Source organism: Rousettus aegyptiacus, unplaced genomic scaffold (assembly GCF_014176215.1).
Source record: "Rousettus aegyptiacus isolate mRouAeg1 unplaced genomic scaffold, mRouAeg1.p scaffold_m13_p_4, whole genome shotgun sequence".
In the NCBI taxonomy this organism is placed as follows: Eukaryota; Metazoa; Chordata; class Mammalia; order Chiroptera; family Pteropodidae; genus Rousettus; species Rousettus aegyptiacus.
In genome coordinates, this window is record NW_023416307.1 from 158,482,030 (window position 1) to 158,502,719 (window position 20,690).

Sequence of the window (20,690 nt, forward strand, 5' to 3'; positions counted from 1 at the left end):
GCGCTGCCCCGCAAGAAACTCTCCTAAGGAAGGCGGCGACCGTGCCCCGTGGAAATGGGGGTGTTTACATGTCTATTCTTTTCATTCCCTGCAGAAAGGCAGGTCGGCTGAGCATTGCTGAGCGCAGAATTCATGCACGCCGCTGCATACGCGACCGTAACAGGGAGAGAAGCCGCCACTGGGGGTTCGGGACGGCCCTGGGCAGGAGCAAAGCTGATTACTGGCCGTCCAGACATTTTTAGTGCTGACTGTCTCTCGAGTCAGGGCAGCAAGGACAGCCATCTTAAGATGAATATCCAGAGTGACTTTCAAGAGGAAAAAAAGTAATAACAGAGGTACGCGTTTGGCGGGAGACCCACGTGTCCACGCATGGTACAAACTCCTCCATGCAATGCAAACGCCTCCCCCCAAGGCTGGGACAAGAAGGGTTTGCTTTGTTTTGTTTTGTTTTGTTTTTGGAGGAGGTAATTAACGAAGGAGCACCATGCATTAAAATCTGAGCTGGAAGCAACCTTGGAGATCACCAAATCAAACCACATGCTTGCATTTTTCCATTTTTTTGTCATGGAAAATTTCAAATGCACACCAATTATGAGAGATAATGGTAGAATGAACCCTACTTTATCATCATCCAGCTTCAATAATTATCAGCACCGTCTCGTTAGAACCTGTCCGCTACTCTCTCTGGGCGTTGGATGTCATTTAGCAGGACATAAAGCATCTTCCTACGTATGTGGCATTTTATTTTAGAACTTCGTTTGTGTATTTTTAATCTGGACTATGAGAAGGGTTGAAACCAGTACTTCATCTGGGTTTTTGCGTTATCTGTACTCCTAAAACTTTTCCCCCGTTTGATATACAGGTTCCAAAAGGGGTGTCCATGAATGACTGAGGGATGTCACACTCACACTGTCTCAGGGTTTCGTCATCTATGAAATGGGGCTGTGTAGCGTTTGTATGATCATCAGGTGGCTATGAGAATTAAATCAGTGAATGTAAGTAAAGCATTTAAAAACACGCCCGGCTTCCACTGTGCACTGGACACGTGCTGACGCTCGCAGGTAGCTTTCTGTGTCAGGTCCTGCTGCCGGGATTATCCCGATTTCACAGAACGAACCCGTAGCTTTTGCATCTTGTTTTCACTCTGGCGCCAATTATGGGGCAAGATAATTACCTTAAAAATTTCAAAGAATTTCTCTGTAAAATTTATAGCCCGGAGCACTTTGAGAAACTAACTCTTGACAACTTTTCAGTTCCTTCCATGATAATTGGCCCATTCAGATATTCTGTGTTTTCTTGGCTCAATTTTGTTATTTATATATTCTCAGTAGATTGTTCATTTCATCCAGATGTTTGAATGATCAAAGAGTTGTATATAGTTTTCTCTTATGATTTTAAATCTTGTATGCAAAATGGTATTCTCTTTTTAATTCTAATTTTGTGCGTTTTTATTTCTCTTGTTTGTTCTTGATTAGATTTGAAGAGGGATAAACTTGCATTTTATCTCTCTCTTTCAAAACTCTTGGGTGTCTCTTGTGTGTTTCTATTTCTAATTCCCTAATTTCAACCTTTATCTTCATTTCTTTTATTTCCCATAGTTTTTTTTTGTGTTTCTTTTTTAATTTAAGGAGGTGAATACTTAGTTTATTGGTTCTGACTTCCAGAATTCCTTGCTTAATAATAAATTTAAGGTAATTAACTTAATTCATTGTATATTTTTCATAAAGTTTAAATTAGATATATCTGTTCTCATTTCTTTCACTTTTAAAACATTTATACATTATGGTTTTTATTTGTTTTGATCCAATAGCTACCAGAAAACTGACTTGATATTGCAAGTGTTGATTTTTTTCTAACTCGTGGTTGTTGATGTATCAAACTCTATACTGATCTACAGTTCATTTCTAGCTTGACTGCACTGTGGCATAAAATGAGAGCTGACCTGCACAATTTCAACTTGTTTAAACTTTCTTCCTTGGCTTAATATATAACCAATTAAAATAAGTATTAGGTAGGCACTTGAAAAGAAATACATAAACATATCTGTTATTTATTATTACATTGTTCAATTTTTTTGTATTCTTATTTCTATTTACTTAGCCTGTCAAGTTAAATAACAAATTACTTCAGTAATTTCTCCATGTATTTCCAAATTTTTAGCGTTATATGTTTGACCTTATGTTTTATGGTATTTAAAACAATTTAACTGAAATGTCTTCATTGTGGGTTGTGCATTTTTATATTAAAAAGTTTCTTTCCTGATTTAATGTTTTTTATAAGTAATACTTGGTCCTAACCTACTAATTGTAGTATCCTTTATTTTTTAAGATCTATTTTGTTAGGAGGATAGATATTTTATTTTAAAATAAATGCTGTCATATTTGGGTTAGATTGTGCAGATTTTTAACCCAATCTGATGCTCTCATGTTTAATGTGGAAGTTATATCTCTTTACATTTTTTTTGTCATAAGCTATATACTCTCATATCTGTCATCTTTTTTGTGTATTTTTAAATATATGCCGTTTTGCTCATCTTTACTTTTCATTGTTGGTTGACAGATTACTTTTTCTTTTGGTTTAACTGTCTCCAGACACTTGGAAAACACATTCTGTTTTCATATCTACTTACATCTATATTTCCTCTAATTATTAAAATAAAGAACACCGTAATAACTTTTGGCTCCTTCTCAAAGAGGAGAAACTACAATATGCTCTTGCTAGTTAAAAATTGTAATGCTATGAAACTGTTTTATATGCCATAATATTAAATAGAAGGGATGTGTACATCGATCAAATACGTTTATCAAAGGCATTGATTATGTATAGATTGGATCTTTACTTCCTAATTTCCATATTTGCAAAGTTCTCTGATCATCATATTTTCCTTTAGCATTTTTTTTTAAACTTATCTACTTAGTCATGCTTATCACTAATTCAATTTTCTATAATGTTCGCTTGGCTTTTTACCAAGCCCGTACTGCAGATTTTAACTCTTTCATTTCTCATCTTTGCCAGCAACCTTTTCACATAGAGTCTTTGTTTTATAGAATGTGTGTTTTCTTTTCTTGACTGAAAACGCAACAGAGATGCACGTTCTAACTCCATCTCGTTTTCTTCGGGCATCTCTCTCACATGCGTTTCTGTTGCTGGCGTTTTTTCGCATCCTCGGCAATGACTGACGCTCCCCGTATCTACCCCTCCCTCCTTCACCACTGAGTGTTTTCTTAATAACCATGATGGAATAGGATTTTTCACTCTATTTACTAACGTTGGTTGTGATTCTACCTAGGTCTTAGGTTCACCGACCAGAAATGGGCACCCCCCTCATTCCCTCGGACTGACCGCGGAGGGCCCCCGGCACCCGTTTGTGAGCTTGAGGCAGGGTCATAGCCACTGCCGTTTCTAGCTTTCCGGTGTCTGACTGTCACTGATTTGGCGAGATTCCGTGGAACCGAGATAAAACTTTCCGTTGCCTCAGTTACCACGTTCAGAGCGAACTGGACTCACTCGTGTTCTGTGTCCACAGTGGGCCATGGCAGCCTCTTTTTATAAAGCATGGGATAGGATTATTGAATTCTACTAAAATTTAAGGGGGAAAGATGGGTGTGTGTGTGTGTGTGTGTGTGTGTGTGTGTGTGTGGTAAGTACGGTAGGACACTTCTTTCGTATTCCTTACATAAATGTTTCTCATAATAAGGGGACAGTTATCCGACTTTTTGACTGGATGTCCAGATGTCATAAATATTTGGTTTAGAGATATGAAGCGGCCGTTGTTGGAAGCCTTTAAAGAGAACCTTTCCATCTTCCTCGTTGCCAATCTAGCTGTTTGGCCAGGGGTCTCTGCTCTCATCTGAGTGTACCCCCCAAATCCACACGTTGAAATCCTACCCACCAAAGGTGATGGTATCAGGGGGCAGGGCCTTTGGGCGGTGACGAGGTCATGAGGGTGGAGCCCTGGTAAATGGGTTAGTGCTCTTATCAGACGCCCCCTGAGCTCCCGCGTCTCTTCTACCTGTGAGGGCGCAGGGTTCCTGTGATGAACCACCTGACGGTGCCGGCACCCCGGCCTCAGACTTCCGGCCTCCAGAACTGTGAGAAGCACATCCCTGTTGCTCATAAGCCACCCAGTCTGCGACATTTTGTCATAGCAGCCGGAATGGACCGAGACGGTCTTCCATAGTCACTTCTCCATTTGGCCTACTGTGAAGAGGGTTGTAGGTAATTCTCCACGTAGATTTTTGATGACTCCGCTGTTTCCAGTCCATGCCTCTTCCTCTTCCTCTCCTCCTTCCCCTTCCTCCTCCTCCTCCTCCTCCTCCTCCTCCTTTTATATAGACAGCTGGGTAATGATAAGTCAGCCTTGGCTGCAAAGGACACAATCTAACACTGCCTTCCACTCTAACTCATCTCCTCTTTATGATGCTACTTAAACAAACAAACAAACAAACAAACAAACAAACAGAACTCCAGCAATTTCTAACTTCTTTTGGAAAAACATCTAAACCTTCACCACCTCAGAGCCCGGCCTCTGCCCGCGCCCCGGACTCAGACGCGTCCTTTCTCCCTGTCACTCGCGAGGTCCCGCCACGTAGCCAGACAACTCCGCTGCTCCGGACTCAGGTACGTGCAGTCCTGTTCTGTCTGAGGTCCCGTCCCTCCCTTCCCTTCCCCCTCCTCCTCCGTCCTCCGGCCTATGCTGTGTCCTTCTGTTTCACGTGATCTGATCGTTGGATCCTGTTCATCTCCCGCCCACAACCAGCGGCTCCCACCCCAGTGTGACCCTGCAGGGAGTCTCCGAGACGTTCTGCCAGACTTCGATACATTGATGAAGCAATCTAGTCTCTTCAAACTTGGCATCCTATTTGGCACACTCTGCTAGGACCCAATCCCACGCCTCATTCATCAGGATTTCCGCCGGGGTACGCTGGGCTGTCCATCGAGGAGGAAGCCGGCTTGGAGACGTGCGAACACATCCGGAAGGCGCCGAGACTTGACGGTGCAGGCAGGTCTTTCCTGCGTTGCATTTTGATTTCAGGGTCTGTCACCCTCCTTCACTTTGCACTAAGTGGGAACCACAAATGGAAAGACACTTGATTCTTATTTTTCAAACTCTGGTTTGTCTTTTCAAAAGGCAAACCTAAATTTGCACGAAGGAACGAGAGGCCTGGGGTTTCAACGCCACTTAAAGCTGGGGTTCATCTGGAGTGTCGCGGCCCTTCCGGGGTGTTTCCTAGCGTACGTGCTGGTTGGAGGGGACGGGAAAGGGCGCCGGGCCCCAATCGCCGCGCGAAGTCGAGGTTCTCAGCGGCGTCTCGGATGCAACGCTGTCCGCGGCAACAGCGTCTCCAGCTGCGCCCGCCATATGGGCCTGTGAATTCCCGCGGAGCGTTGTTCTGACACGACTCCTTCCTGGGGGTTCATTCTGACGGCGGAGATGGTGACAACGTGTTAGCCCGCAGCCAGCTGAGGTGAGAACAGGGCGTGTTTCGGTCACAGAGGGGGGGCCTCTCGCCTCAGCGAACGCGGGGCCCCCCGTTGGGTAGCAGCCGCTGCCTGCCTACCATCCACGACCGCCCTCCCGGGCGGCCTCTGAATTAAAGATCCGACATTTATTTCAGCTCAAAATGCAGGCAGAGCAGGTCTCTTCGTAAACCTGTTACTACTGCACTTGGAATGGCGTATTTGTCCCACACGTCCCGAATGTCAAACGTTAGTGGCCACGGTTGATCCCGATGAGCGTGCGTGGATGTCGTTTGTCATGGATGGGCACACAGCCACCCTCCGTTCTCCTCTGCACTCAGAACCCTGACGTCACGCGGCCTCGGAAGCGACAATCCCGCCTGTAGACCGAACGCCACACGCTCTGTTCCTCCGCTTCTGAAAATGAAATCCACTTGCCCAGAACACACAGTCCTCTCTGGTTTTAATCTGGCCTATTCTGGTCATTTTACCCCTAAGTGTCTGACAATTAAACTAAAGGATGTGAGAATTCATTGGGGGAAACGGCCACGTTCTTGCCCGTGCCGTCACGCCCACGGGGTCGAGAGCCCGGCTGATGGTGAACGGCCTAGTTTTGAGGCACCGATTTCGGATCCTGCGACCAGAAGCGGTTTCCCAGCGTCCGGGACGCAGACAGCGTTGCCTCTTCCTCGGACTGCACGCCACGGTCCTGCCTCACTCAGTCACGTCACGACGCACCCGCCTGACAAACGCCGACTCGCCGCTGACAACGCGTCCCGGACGCTGCTCGCTCCTGCTCCCGCTGGAAAGATGAGGCTCGTGGGCGCCGTGTCCAGCGGGCGTTGAAACGAGGCCGGTCCCCACACGGCCTGCAGTGACCGTCCGCCGCATCGTCCGGGAGGAGCTCGGTCAGGTTCGCGTCGCCGAGAGGCCGGTGCTGGCCGTGTACTCCGTCTGGCCGGCACGCCCCGGTGGCCCTGGACCAGACGCGTAAGCCTCTTCTTGCATCTCGAGACGCTTCCCACCCCGCTGGCTCCGTGCGAGACGCGGCTTCGCCCTCCCCTGCTCCGAGACGGGGCGGCCCCGGGCGGGAGAGCCTCGCACGCCGAGCCGTCAGGGTTCGCGGAGCGCTGGGTGCTGCGGGTCCCAGCTCGCTCTCCGGGCTCCACCTCCGCTCGGTGCTGTGTTCACGGCCCTGACTCTGTCTGAGCGATGGGCCCCCAGCCCTAAGGAGCAAACCTGGGGAAGGCCCCTTTCACTTCGTTATTTTATTTTATAATATTTAAAAAGAAAATAGGGACTCTACCAACTTGAATTTAAATCTGTCCCCAAATACTTTTATATTGTGCCTCTCATTAAATCACGTATGGAGTAACAGCCAGGAAAAAGGCTGCATGATTAGGGCCATCATTAATTAACTAAAATCCTTGGATTCTGCCAAATTAAGAACATGGGAACAGTTGCACCAAGGCACAGGAAGAAAAGGAGGAATGGAAAAGCAATTTCTTGGGATTTAGTTCTGCCATATTTTAATTAAATGATCTTCTTTAGGCTGGTTAAACACAAAGAAGGCTAATGAACTGCTATTTATTAAGTAGCTGAGTCAATTTCTAAGTGCCGTGGCCTGGGACTTGCTGTTGCTGCAAAAGCAGTTAAACATCCCTCTCACAGAACTATGAGAAATATTCCGGTGGAAAGTTATAGCTACGTCTTCTAGGGAACTCGTCTTAGAAACCAGACTAGCAACTCTCAGTATAGGTTAACTTCGGAAATTGGGGGTTCGGATATATAAGGTCTAGAATTATTCTATACCCGGGGAATGCTTGCTACTTGTGCAGACTCATTTTAATTCCCTCATAAATGTACATAGTTGTTGGCATCAAGGCATCCTAAAGCACAGTCCTAAAACGTCTAAGCCGTTCTACAAAATGCTGACGGGAAAATGCAAAGGCAAGAAATATGTTCGCGGCATCAGGAAATACGCTTAACCAGTTTTGGAGACAACACCAGAAATATTCGCCTCGATTCCTCTCGCGACGTGCGCCAGGAGAGAAACAGCTCGCTGTTCTGGACAGGCAAGGCCTCGTTCCTCTCTTTTTCTTCCTTTGCTGACTCTCTCTTTGCTAAACGACCTTGTGGCTAAGAGAAACGGAGCGTGCGCTTGGCATGTTTAGGAGAAATGATATCAGGGCCCTGTTCCCAGGAGGGGCCAGTGCGTCGAGCCACTGAGTCTGACAGTTTATAGCATGACGTCCCCGATCAATGCAGATCTTTTTTCTTCTCAAAGGGTGAAAGAGGGAGTCTTCGTGAATGGAGAGAACCACTGTTTTCCAATGAGTTCCTATTATTCTACACAGCTTAAGGCATCGGCCCCCTCTGATTGGCAAGGGGAGACGAGGAAAAAAGGCAGGAAGGAGCCGGCTCATCGCACGTCAGTTACAAGGTTTGTGTCTCTCAAACCAACAGGGTAGAATCAAGGAGCGACAAACGAGACCGCCCAAGAATGTTTCACGCCAGAAAAAAAAAAGGTTCCCGGCGTGCTGGGTGTTAGTTACCTTGTCACCGACTAAATGCCGGCCTTTCCTCATCAAATTGCAAGAGACATCTACTAAAGTGACTGCGCAAAGCTTCTTGGCTTAGAAATGGAACTCACAATGCATTTCCTGTGAAAATAATGTCAGAAAACGGGGTTTACTCAAGTTAGACCGATGCTCGGGCCAGCCCTGGCATTTCGATGAGGCCCCCAACCAGCATGTTCAGCCTCATCTTCTAGGGTTTCAAGTCCAGACGACAAGAACCCACTTTTTGCCTTAGTGACAGAACCCCTCCTGAATCACTGATCTTCCCTGAGGTCGGTCTTAACCTCCTGCCCACCTGTGGTTTTCAAACTTACTTGCAAGAGGTAAGACATGTCTCAGGTCAGTCGCTGCCAGGGTCACATGAAGTGTACGTACCTCAGCGGGGCCCAAACCAGGACTCGGCATTCTAAGACCATCACCTGTCATTTTTATTTGAGTGTGTTTAAAACGGGGTCTATGTGGGGGCACCTCCCCTGTCACCCCCCCCACACACACACACACACACACGATGAGTAAGGTGGGATGCGGGGCCTGCCCTGCTCCCACAGGAAGGTCAAGGACGTCCTCACTATAACCAGGGAAGCAGTCTGGCTCCACAGCTACGGTGGGGTCTCCTTACAGCTTTTCACGACAGTAAAGTGTTGTCAATGTCGCAGCCATTTAAAAAATCTCATTAAAAAAGTCACATAAATTAAGTTGAAGACCACGCTCGCTAGTCTATCAAACGCATCCCGGCACGGTCTCACCACCCCGGGCCTCTCAGATCTACCTGATGCTTTGCTTCTTCTAAGGACACGAAAGGGAACCAGACACATACTAAACGCACGAGCAGAGGACACTCCACCAGGAGCCACGCGCGGTGTGGCCCATGAGAAGCCCACTGGTAGAGATACCCCAGCCGCCACCGTGAGTGGTTAAGGAACATTCTCGACTGTTTCGAGAACGGCCGAGTCAGCATTTTCGTAAAGGCCCCACGCCACAGCATGGCCAGCGAACGTCACCGGTACAAACGCATTCCACACGAGTCTCGCGGGGGATGTTTCTGGAAAAGCATTCGCCGACTACAACGTCATTACACGAATACGACTCACGAACCCAAACATCGTCTCTTCCAAAGAAAAGCTGCTTTCTGATTTAACTTTAATTTCAAGTTTAAGCCGATTAAAACAGAACAAAGCCAAGCCTAAGGGAAAGTTCGGGAACGTTGGGGTTCCGGTCCCGCAAGCTGCGGCCACCTGTGTCTTTTCCGCTTGCGGCACACGGGAGAGGCGCCTAGACACAGGTAAACTCCGTCCGGCTGGCGGAGGCCGTGCGGGCTGCAGGGACTGGCATGTGTGGCGGGAGGGGCCTGAACCCCCCGAGCGGAGGTGGAGGGAAGGGGCTGGACGTGGGAGAGCCCGCTTCCCGAGGACAGCGGTCAGTCGTCCAGAGCAGGGGTGAGCGCGACCCGGCCAGCGCGACGTCCGTATCCCAGGGGTTCTGCCACGGTGTTGGGGGGCCCTGCCACCAGACCTCCCGCATGTCGGCAGTTCTCACACACTGAGGGCCGGGGCGCTGCGGTTCGAGGTCTGCGGCTGGGTCAGAATGGGGTCTGGACGTGCCTTTCGGTGACATGAGGGCGAGAGCTAACCGGGGTCTGGACTACAGTGAAATGGGTTGGTGTTTGGGACAAACAAGGGCACCCCCCGAAAATCTGAAGTGATGTAGACCTGGCGAGCATGGGAGCCCCTTTGGGACAGGAGGCGGGAAGGAGGCGCGCAGGGGGGACTCGGGCAGAGCTTGGCTAGAATGCGGAAGTCCTGAGAACATTCTGGGCACAGAGGACACTCGTTTTGGCTCGTCCCTTCCGCTGGGGTGACGTGGAAATCACACACCCTGCTCCGGCGGGCGGGTGTGGGGGGCGGGGGGACCTGAGCTGGTTCTGCAGGCGACCGAAGTGTGTGGGTCTCGAATCTGATGCCGCCTCAAACCCCACGAAAACCACAGTTTTGGGGACCCTGCCCCGGATTTACAGGCTCAGGATTCCTTTGGGGAAAAGGTTGGGCACCTGCGGCTCTGACATGCTGCCCTGGCGACACTTCTGTGCTCTGCCCAGTGCTGGCCAGGGCAGGGGTGTGTGCACCTGTGTGTGCGTGTGTGCGTGTGTGTCTGCGTACACACGTGTGTGCACCTGCGTGTGCATGTGTGTGTGTGCGTCTGCGTATACACATGTGTGCACCTGTGTGTGTGTGTGTGCGTGTGTGTGTGCGTGCACACATGTGTGCACCTGCGTGTGCGTGTGTGCGTGTGTGTGTGCGTACACACATGTGCACCTGCGTGTGCATGTATGCATGTGTGTGCGTGCATGTGCATGCATGTGCGTGTGTTCACGCACAGTTGTGCACACCACAGCACAACTCAGGGCTTCTCCGACTTCCAGGTGCACGCACATCATTTGGAGATCTCGTTGAAAATCTCCATTCTGATTCCGTAGGCCGGGGGTCGGGGGTCGGGGGTCGGGGGTCGGGGGAGAGACTGTCTCCAGCCAATGACCAGGCGAGGCAGAAACCGCTGCTGGCTTGTGGACCGCTCTGTGGATGCCGAGGCTCTTGGTGACAGGAAAGAAAGGTAGGGACGGAACCCCTGGACGCAGCGCGCGCGAGGACCGCACCGGGCACGGGCAGCGCGGCGGTCCTTGTCACCGGAAGGCAGGAACCCGAAGTACCTCAGGGCTGTTCCCGGTTACCGACCGCTCGCTTCAGGGTCACGCGCCCCTGCTGACAGCGACCCTGGAGGTGCGGAAGGCAAGGCGAACGCTCGGGACCCCGCCGAACTCAGTCTCTAAGACGAGGCGGCACCGCGGACCAGCAGGGCCCGCAGGGGAAGTCTGCGCTTTGGCGTTTCTGTTCAGACATTATAGTGACATTGACGTGACGCCGTCACGTCTGGATTTGGGTCTGTTCACCAAGGAAGACCAAGCGGCGCCACAGGCGGCGGCCGCCCGAGCCCCAGGGTCGCCTGCTGACCCTGCCGGCCGAAGCGCTTCTCGAGACAGATCCGCTGTCGCTCGTGCTGCCGTGAGCCCCGGGGTGGGGGGGGGGTGACTCTGCGGCTTTGCGGGGGGCACGCGGCCTTCCTCACGGCGGGCCGTGCCCCCGCCCCGTGCTCCGCCGCCAACGTCACGAAAGGCTGGCTCGTCACCCCGCAGGACTTGTCACCACGGAAACCGGACGCTGTGTCTCGAACGCGCGGCCCGTCCGGCGGCTCCCGGCGGCTCTGCCGGGGTCAAGGCGATGCCGGGGGAAGCGAGGGCCGTACCAGCGCCGGGCGCCTGCGGCGGAGGCTCGGAGCGGCCGGGCGTGTTCATCAGGTCCTCGCCCAGACGGGCGGGCGTCTGACATGCTCTCCCAGGCCCTCCGAGAAGCCCCCTGGTCCTCCCCCGCAGCCCCCGCAGCCCCGCCCGCCTCGCCCACGCCGGTCCTGAGCACGCGGCTTCCCACGGAGCCACGAGGGGAGCGTCTGCTCCCGCGTCTGTCCCCAGCGACACCGGCGGGAAGGGCGGACCGGCGCACGCGGCCCGTTGCAGAGCCGCCCTTGGGTGGGACCGGCGCGTTCCGGTGGGCGTCTGCGGGGAGTTTTAATGCACTTCTCTGCGGGGAGGGGAGAGTCAGGCTCCTCCGCGGGAGTCTGCACCTTCCCGAAGATGTCATCAGACCAGGGAGCAGAGCGGTGTTTTCCCTTCACATAGCTAAGTTTCCGAGCAGCTGCACGTTCCGGCCGCTTGACGCCGTGACGCGCGCCCGCAGGGGTCAGGACGGTGTTCCGTCCTCACGTCGACCGGATCTCAGTCGACGCCCAGTCCCTTGGTTTCCACAGGAAGCAGTGGGCCTTCGATAACGCAGTCGCGGTCAGTGTTTACTGAGTGGTCATTACCTAACGAGAGAACTCGAAGGGGTCCGAGCGCGTCCTCTGACCTGCTGCCTTAACGGAGAAGCGGAGCGTGGTCCAGCGAGCTCGAGGCTGTTTGCCCGTAATGACTGGAAACAGGCCCCACAGCAGCACACACACCCTGCGCTCCAAGTCCAGTTCATACTAACTCGAAAGAGAAAACCACGTCCTAAGAAACAGACCCATTTCTCAGAGCACGAAGCCCTGATGTCTGCTCTGGATTCCCGAGGTCTTCACAAGCCAGACCCCCTGAGGACCCCACAGCCCTGATCCAGACAGGGGGGCGGCCACCTGCCCCTCCCTCCTGCTTTCTACCTGCCGTGCTAATTTTTTCTGCTGGAAATGTTGGGGGGGGGGCCATTAGATGAGAAAGGAAAAGTGACAACTTCTGAATATAGGACAAAAATAAAACAAAAGGGTGTTTTCAGATGCTCCGCTCACAGTATTTTCTCTTAGGATCAGGTGTTAAGCAGAAGAGAAAATTACGGCCGTAACGAGGAGAGCGGAGATCAGGTCAAATGTTAGCCGGGATTTCCGAGCGCGGCGTTCGTCAGTGATGTGACCACAGACATCACGGGCCCTGGTAACCTCTGCGACCTGGTGCAGCTCCGCGCACGGGGCGGAGCGCGTTAGGTCCGCCGCCCGGCCAGCAGCCCTTTCGCAAACACCGCAAGCGGCCTGCGCGGCACGCCGCCAGACTGTCCCTGGGGCGAAGTGACAGCCTCCCCCCGGGCCATCGTGTGCCCGCGAGAAGTCTGCGTTCTGCAGGCTCCTTCACCACGGGGGTGATCGATGCCTCGGGCCAAGCAAACCGTCCGGGATGCAGGGCTGTGGAGGGACCCGTGGCCCCTGCGCCCGCCTCTCCCCATCGCCTCCCGTCTGATGGCACACAGGGTGCCTCGGCCTCGCCCCAGGCCGGGGACTTCAGAGGAGGGTCAGGGAAAGGGCCGGGTCCCGAGAGCCAGCCGCCTTCGACCGCAGTCCCATGAACTCGTGTGGGAGGACAGAGCCATCCCCGGCTTCCGGAAGCCGTGAGCGGGCGCTTGCCAGTTGCCTGTGGTCAGGTGCCTTCCCGAGCAACCCAGCCGTCAAGGGTCTGAACAGAGGGACCCTGCGTTCCGCGGTCACGGGGCTTGGCTCTGGCTCTGCCCCTCCCCACGCTGGCGGTGAGAGGAAATGAAGCAAGGCCATCTTTCAGCCCAACCCAGCTGGGAAAAGGACCGGGCCCTCTAACCCACGTCCCTTTACAAATGACAGGATTCTCGTTCCGACAGACTCAGGCGTCTCCCGACGCCGGGCAGACGGCCGTGCACGGCGTGTTTGCACACCGACACGTTCCTGCCCTGATTACGGCGGGGCCTGGCCCCAGTTCCCCTCGACACGGAGGGACGCGGGGATTCTCTGCACACGACACCGTCCCCGCGGCTAACGAGGACGACGAGCGCCCTCCCACGCCCCCCTTTACCTCCGGAGTGGGCCGGCGGGCCACACAGCAGCACCATCCCCTGGCCCTGGCGGGCGGACACCGTGCTTCTCGCCCTGGTTTTGAAGTTTTCGAGATCTGTCGGGAGAAATGAAAAGAGAAAGGGGTTCAAACACAGAGTCCCAAAGCACTACAGGGGCGTACCACGAGGACGGAAGAGCTTCTGGGGCACCCTCCAGGAGAACCCAGCTTGGTCGGCCTCTTCACGGATGCTGGCCTGCGGCTCTCGATTCTATGTCACCAGTGCCCATGTAGATACAGTGTATACCCTATAGATACGGCATTGGACACAGTATATAGCATATTCTGTATGTAGCATGTCGATACAGTACGTACCATATAGATACAGCATGTGGCACATTCCACATAGAACATACACAGTATATAGCATGTAGATACAGTACATACCATGTAGGTGCAGCGTGCTATACACCGTAAGGCGGCCGCCTGCCACATGTGCCTATTTAGATTGAAAACACTCGAAATGGAATGAAGTCTACAGTTCTGCTCCACGGTCACGCTGGCTTCATGTTAGCTGCTTGGCAGCCACGTGCAGCTGCCGGCTCCCACCCTGGCGAGGCGGCAGACCACCCGCATCGCTGTGGAAAACCCTGCGGGACAGTGCGTGTCTGTCTGAAGACGCCGAAGAGTCACGGTGAAGAGTGACCTCCCCGGCCTCCCTCCGTAACGAAATCCTGTCGGGATGTGAAGTCGCGTCTGCTGCTACTCAATTCTGTTCACTCCACAAACCGGTGTTACACGCGATCTTTCTCTCTCTACACACACACACACACACACATTATTCACGTCTAGACATTCGCACACACGCGTAGCCGTTTGAAGTTCCGGTGCATTTTTAACTACGCGTGCGGCGCCGTCCGAGGCTCTGTCTGAAAGCCCCCCTCTCCCGAGGAGGTCCCGTCTGCTTACCGAGATAAGACATTACAAACCCCAAACCACAGCTGGAGTCAGTCGGTGAGAAGTGGCTGATAAAAATGAGTTAATGTGAGAAACGTGTCTAATGAAGTGACCCTGATTGTCAAAGAATGACCCCCCTGCCACCCTCCCTAATTCACATCCCCTCGAGAGTGCCGTAGGGGCCGTGTCGGCTTTCGTCCTCCAAGGCCCTTGGTTTAGGACTCGCGCTGCACTCGAGGATTGTTCCGGCCACGTGTGCTCTGCGCGGCTGCGCGTCGGTCACAGTCACCTCGCGGTCACGGGGACTGCGGTCACCGGCCCTTCCGTCCACGCCGGCCGCTTTGGCCAGTATTCCACAGTGACTGCCTCGAGCGATGCTAACCACAATTATATGAGTGAAGTATGATTAACGTCCCCATTTTACAGACCAGGAAAAGAGAGGCTCCGGACACTTGTCAGGAGCCGCACTGGTGAGTGCCGGAGTGGGGAGGCAAGCCAGGGCAGCCTGCCCGCAGCTACGAAATGGCACGTTTGCATTTAGGGGCAGTTCAGGATACAAAAGAAATCTATACGCACACATATTGTAAGCTCGTGTATTACTGCTGTCATCAATTAAAGACATATAAAAATCTCCTTAAACACCACCTGGTCGCCAACTCAAGACACAACGTGAGAACACAGCTCCTGCCCGTCAAGACTCAAGAGTCCAGTGGGCAGGTCTGGCAGGTGGTGCCCAGCCCGGAGACTGCCCGCGTGGAGGGGTGGAGAGGCGCCCGGAGGGTCCGCCCACAGTCAGCACGGGACAGCGTGGCCGTGATCTGAATCCCACTCCTGACAGAATAACTTCTTTTTTATTCGGCGAGCACCCGGTGAGGCGAGAACGGAATTTTTTCTTCTCTTTAAGGAGATGGTTTGAGAAGCCTTCAAACAAGATTAAACCAGAGATTTTTAATACTTCATTATGGCACTAATCGTGTGAACCATTATCCCGAAACGTGACACTGAATACGTCCGAACTGTCACTTCTGCATACAGGTTCTTAGAATAAGTCATCTGTTTCAGCACAGACATCCCGTCCGATCTCCAGAGCGACATGGAAAATTAGGAGCTGGTAGATGACAGGTCGAGTCTTATCCAGGCAAAATCCACCGCAGTTCTTGCTAGAAAAAGTACGGTAAGAAGTGGGGAAGGATGAGAAGAATCTGCGAGATGATCATCGACTGTCCTACTGAGCGTAAAAACCTGGGTTCCTTTTCTTCCTTCTCAGTTTTCGAATCCATGCTGCTGTACAAGATGCAGGCAGTCAGAATAAGTTACAGTGATCTGGTATTTGGGAAAATATTGAGACATATTGCTTTGTAGCTAATCGCGTTGTATTCCAGACGGTAGACCCTCCAGCGGAGGGGGGGCTGCCTTGGGATAGATCTGTTTGCAGATCGTCTCTGTTGTGCGTTGGTTGCGTTGTTGACCTTGGATTAGGCTCCACGTTCTCATAAATGAGCATAAACGTGCTTTAAACAAGAACGATGCTAGGAGATTGAGTGAGATGATATTTGGGAAGCGCGAGGCCTGTCGTGCTCGTTTGGCGCTCAGCACGGGTTTGTTCTGCCCGCTGAGGAACGCTGGCACCCGGGGGCGAATCATCCCCAATCGTTCCGCCTAAAAGAGGGGGTTCCGCATGGCAGCGTGCCCTAGAGAGAGCCGGAGACGCGACCTCGCACGCAGTTAAGGAAGGGCTGCGCGACCAGAGTCGGCCCTTCCAGACGTAACCGTCCACCCAGAGGCTAAGCGCCGGCAGCGTAATGATTCTACACATGCGAGGACCACGCGTGTGCATGGGTATTTTGTTGAAGCTTGTATGCTCACGGCCAAGCTTTCCCCAGTAACATCCCCGTGTGTTGCTTTATTTAGAGTCATTTTACCTCCGAAGCCGTGGCACCAAGCGATGCCGGTGGCCACGGGCATGACGAGATGGGACATGTTACGGACAAGGCTCTGCCGCTCACGGCCACCGCAGCATCTACCTGCAGGACGCGCCGAGGTCACTCCATGCGCCGGGCACTCTTCACAGAGATCCCATTCAATTCTGTTACGGCTTAAATTCCCGGTTCGCAGGTGACACACGTGAGGCTCAAAGGGGTTCGGCGCCTCCCCACCCCCGTGCCCCCCACCCGAGGGTGGCCGGAGGAATACAAACTGCTCTCAGTCTCTCCCGGACCTGCTCTCACACACCTCGAGCACGGCCTCCCCGCTGGTTTAGTGAAGCCAGCGGGACAAAAGCATTCGGACTTCTCACTCGCCCTCCTCGCGGCAGAAACAAAAAACAAAAAACAAAAAACATTTGTTCCGGTGCCTTTAATGCTCTCCAGTGAGTATGGAAGAGAATCCGCATTTCAGTGCACCATGCGGCGAGCTGGCACACGTGATTCCGAATCCTCTACCCCTTTGCCCTTCCTTGCGGCCGAGTACTCAATGTGGAGTCTTTAAACACGAGGAGCCGAGGATGAGGCTGGACGAGGAGAAAACCGCCCACAACAGCTCTATCCAGAGGCGACGGCGGCACCGTCAGGCGGGAGGCTGAGCTGGGCCGTGATCAATTCGGCTCTGCGCAGCGGAGACCGAAGATACGGTGGAATGAACGATGCGTGTGTGTGATGGGAATTAATGCCTGGGCACCGAGGTTCCTCGACACAGCTCGTTTTTACAGCTTTGCATATGGTTCATTGGCAGGTGATTTGTAGACTGAAGAAAAGAAAATGGCTTTGCTTTTTCACGCTGATTACATTCATTGGCCTTTTACGTGCACGCTTCCCCCCGGTGATCACGTGCTAAGGAACACGCCATTCTGGGGCGCCTGTGTTCCCCGTCATATCTTTCCGTGAAAATAACTGTCTTTTATTCTCCCACGGGATGTAAGGCCAGCGTTTTATTTTCCGGCGAGATTGGAAAATGCACTATCGTACTTGGCATGTGTGGCTTATTGAGGGCACAGAGGACGTGATGTGGCAGCATAATTCCCAGGGGAGCAGAAGGGCACCGAGGTCGCCAAGCTGCAGAGTGTGATAAATCACGAACAAGGCCCTTCGCCGGGGAGCCCGCCGGAATTCAGACCGCAGAGGAAACCGGAAAGTTATGAAGCGTTCGGAGCTGAGGAGGAAGGGGCCCCGGCACACACCTGGACGCAGTCTGAGAAAACGAAATCGTGAGGGTGCGAGATGTTTTTGGAGAAGTAACAACAGTAAACGAAAGAGTAATTCGTCGAGGCTGTGATCGAGGGAGCGGCCCTCACGCGGATGGCCAGGAGGAGCTGAAACCGTTTATGGGGTGGGAGCACCCAGGGAGGAGGGTTAGAAGCTTAGTTTGTAAGCGGCCGGGAAAGGTCAACGAGGAAATAACACACGTTGCGGTTGGTTGAGAATCCGCAGAAAAGCAGGAGAAAAGAAAACGGGGAAATGACGAGACGGACGGGACGGGTGAGGTATTATTTCCTGCGATGAAAAACCGGTTCGTTTCTCCCCCGACTCGTGAGGACCTGGATCCCGCCGGTTTTCCCGGCGGCTCAGGGCGAGGGACCGCCAGCTCCTCTGATGTCGCTCCCTCCGCTGTGGAAGCGGCGGCGATCCGGACGCCGCCATCCGCTCGGCAACAAGATGGGCAAGCGGGACGTTTGCCAGAAACCGATTTTCACGACCATCGCCCCGCGTACCAGAAGAAAAAGGGTTTCCTTGGGGAGCAGAACTTTAAAACTGAGCAGCACGCAGCGTACCTACCATGGCGTCTTGACGCCCCACTTGCTCCCTGAGCGTGGACGCGCGTGGCCACGGCCCCTCGGATTCCAGAGACTCGCACGGAAGGTGAGTCTGCAGACGCCACGAGCCGCGTTCCCGGCCCTCTTTCCACACAGGGAGAAGGAAGAACGGGGCGGTGAGGCTGGCGTGGCTGGCTGGGTCCCCTGTGCGTGTCCGGCAGGAGGGGGACCCGGAGCTGGTCCCCACCTTAGCGCCGGCATCGGAGGACCTCAACGCAGACGCGGTGCCCTGGCTCTCTGGCCGTTGACGAGGGCGAATGACCTCATCTCTTGGAACTTTCGGTTCTTCAGCTGTAATATCTGGCCCATAATTCCCATCCCACAGGGCTCCTGTGAGACTAAGATTGTGAGCACACGGCGCTTACCACCCTGCCGGGTCCACGGTCTGTGTATCACCACTGCCATGGTCACTTCTGAGCATCGAAGGACAGTCTACACAGAGGGACTCCCGGGGGAAGCTGGTGAGTCCCGACTTCTATGAGACACTAGCGTATGGTGGCAAAGAAGGCCGACAAGACCTGACCTGCGTCTTCTTTTGCTGGACTTAATTGTGTTTTCAAGTCTAGGCAGGCGCTGAAGGGAGCCAGATGCCTTGTCTCTTGCCGTGCATGCCTGTGTTTTTTAAATGACTTACAATTAAGATACGTGCACTGGGTTCGGATAATTCGCCTCAAGAACTTCCTATAATAACATGGTCTGAGAATGCGTGTGTTACTTTTTAATGTAAAGGTGGGAAATGTCATTTTCATAAAATAGTAAAACCTGATGTTTGTCTTTTAAAGAGGATATAAAATATGCTATCTTAAAACAGGAATAAACGATGAAACATTACATTATCTACTGATTATAGAAATTTACTCATCGCACTTCAAGTTTTAGAAGTTTCCACTGTATACCAGATAGAAAAATATAAATGGAAAATGAAAAAAATCACAGGTATATAAACATAAAATAAAGTTAGATATCCTTGTCAGTATCTTGTTATTCCTTATGTCACTAATTTTTCTATTTGTTTATCTATTTTTCTGCAAATATTCTTTGATTTCTTTTTTGTTCCAAGTATTGGCCATTCTCTCACACCACTAAATCCAACAAAACAAAGCAAAAACCTATGACCATGCTAAAGATCTGACATTAAATACCCCGATTTATTGGCAGTCTACGATAAGGGACCAGAGTCTGATGCTGGCTGGTGGTTTGACATTGAAACACACTCTTTCCAGGAGATCCTCGCAAAACAAAGGGCCTGAGTACTGTCCCTAAGTTAGTGCACTTAACTCTCATGGGGCTCAGTCCGAGCATTGCCCCTAATGCCTCTGCTACGGGCGGGCGTCACTGACAGTCCTCGGGAAATCCTCATGCCAAGGCGAGAGACAGTGCGGGGAGCCGTCCCCGGTGCCGATCCCGGCCTCGCCGCGCCCTCCCTTCCAAGGGCCGGATTTCCCCCCTCACCCTCTTTAATCACACCAGGTAAACGCTACGCTGTCGGGATTAATCTGGAATCACAGAAACACCATTTTAGAGCCAGGAAGGGCTGCGGACACGTTAACTTGCTATTAGTCATTCACAGTGAAAAGTGTATTAATTTAATCAGATTTCCTCCTCTGAATAAATAAGCAGCATAAAGCCTTCGAATGTGATTTTTGATTAACCAGAAGAGAAACAAACAAACAAACAAATGTAATCCATGAAACGACGGGCGAGCAAGGCAGGGCCGAGGCAGCTCAAGAGCGGGTTGCCGGCTTAAAGAAACACTGACATTCGGTGTTTCGTCGCGGGTGTTTTTCACTGTTCTTTTTTTTTTAAGCGCTGAAAAGGGACAAGGGGACAATAGGGTGAGGACGGGGCACCCCGCCTGCGGCCAGCGACGCTGCGCCCAGCACGGGGCGGCGACCTCGTCCTCGTCCTCGTCCCCGTCCTCCTCCTCCTCCTCCTCCTCCCCCTCCTCCTTCTCCTCCTCCTCCTCCTCCTCGCCCTCCCCCTCCTCCTCGAGCGGCCACACGGAAGTCCGTACTCTACGCAAACTTTGGGGACGCGTCACCCAACGGAGAGATGACAGGCCACAGCCAGAGCCCAGAGCACGTGACGGCTCGCCCACTGGCCCCACCGCTCAGGAAAGAGCCCTCCCTTCGGAGTGGTGGCGGTCGCCTCCTCCCTGGCCTTCTCGGTCCCCATCTTCTGCTCAGCATTCCGGGGTGCAGGCTTGAGCCCCACTCCTGCAGAGAACTTGCCGAGTATTTGGGAGCCACGGGTGCAGCCTCGGAGGCGCGGGGCCGTCCCTCCCTTCCCGCTCTTCAGTGAGAATCAGGAGACGCGGGTGGAGTGCACCTTCCCCTCAGTCCTGCTTCTGGGACACGGGACGGCAAATGAGCAGCCGGTCACAATGCTTTAAGGGCGTGTGAAGAGAGGCTCCGTCTATGGATGGAATCCCCAGATGAAGAGCAGCTGTTATTTACGTTGAATTTAAGTCGCTCCAGCAACGTCAACCATGTATTTTTATCTCCTTTAATTACAG

General features: G+C 52.7%; 1 protein-coding gene across 10 annotated transcripts in view; it reads right to left on the reverse strand.

Annotated features, from left to right (window-relative positions):
- CNTN4 (contactin 4) overlaps nucleotides 1-20,690 on the reverse strand; it is a 637,177-nt gene that overhangs the window by 153,850 nt on the left and 462,637 nt on the right. For all 10 annotated transcript variants that reach the window (XM_036220058.1, XM_036220057.1, XM_036220056.1 and 7 more), the window contains one exon: nucleotides 13,432-13,527. In XM_036220058.1, the coding sequence (XP_036075951.1) occupies nucleotides 13,432-13,527 (96 nt within the window). The remainder of the gene's footprint in view (nucleotides 1-13,431; nucleotides 13,528-20,690) is intronic.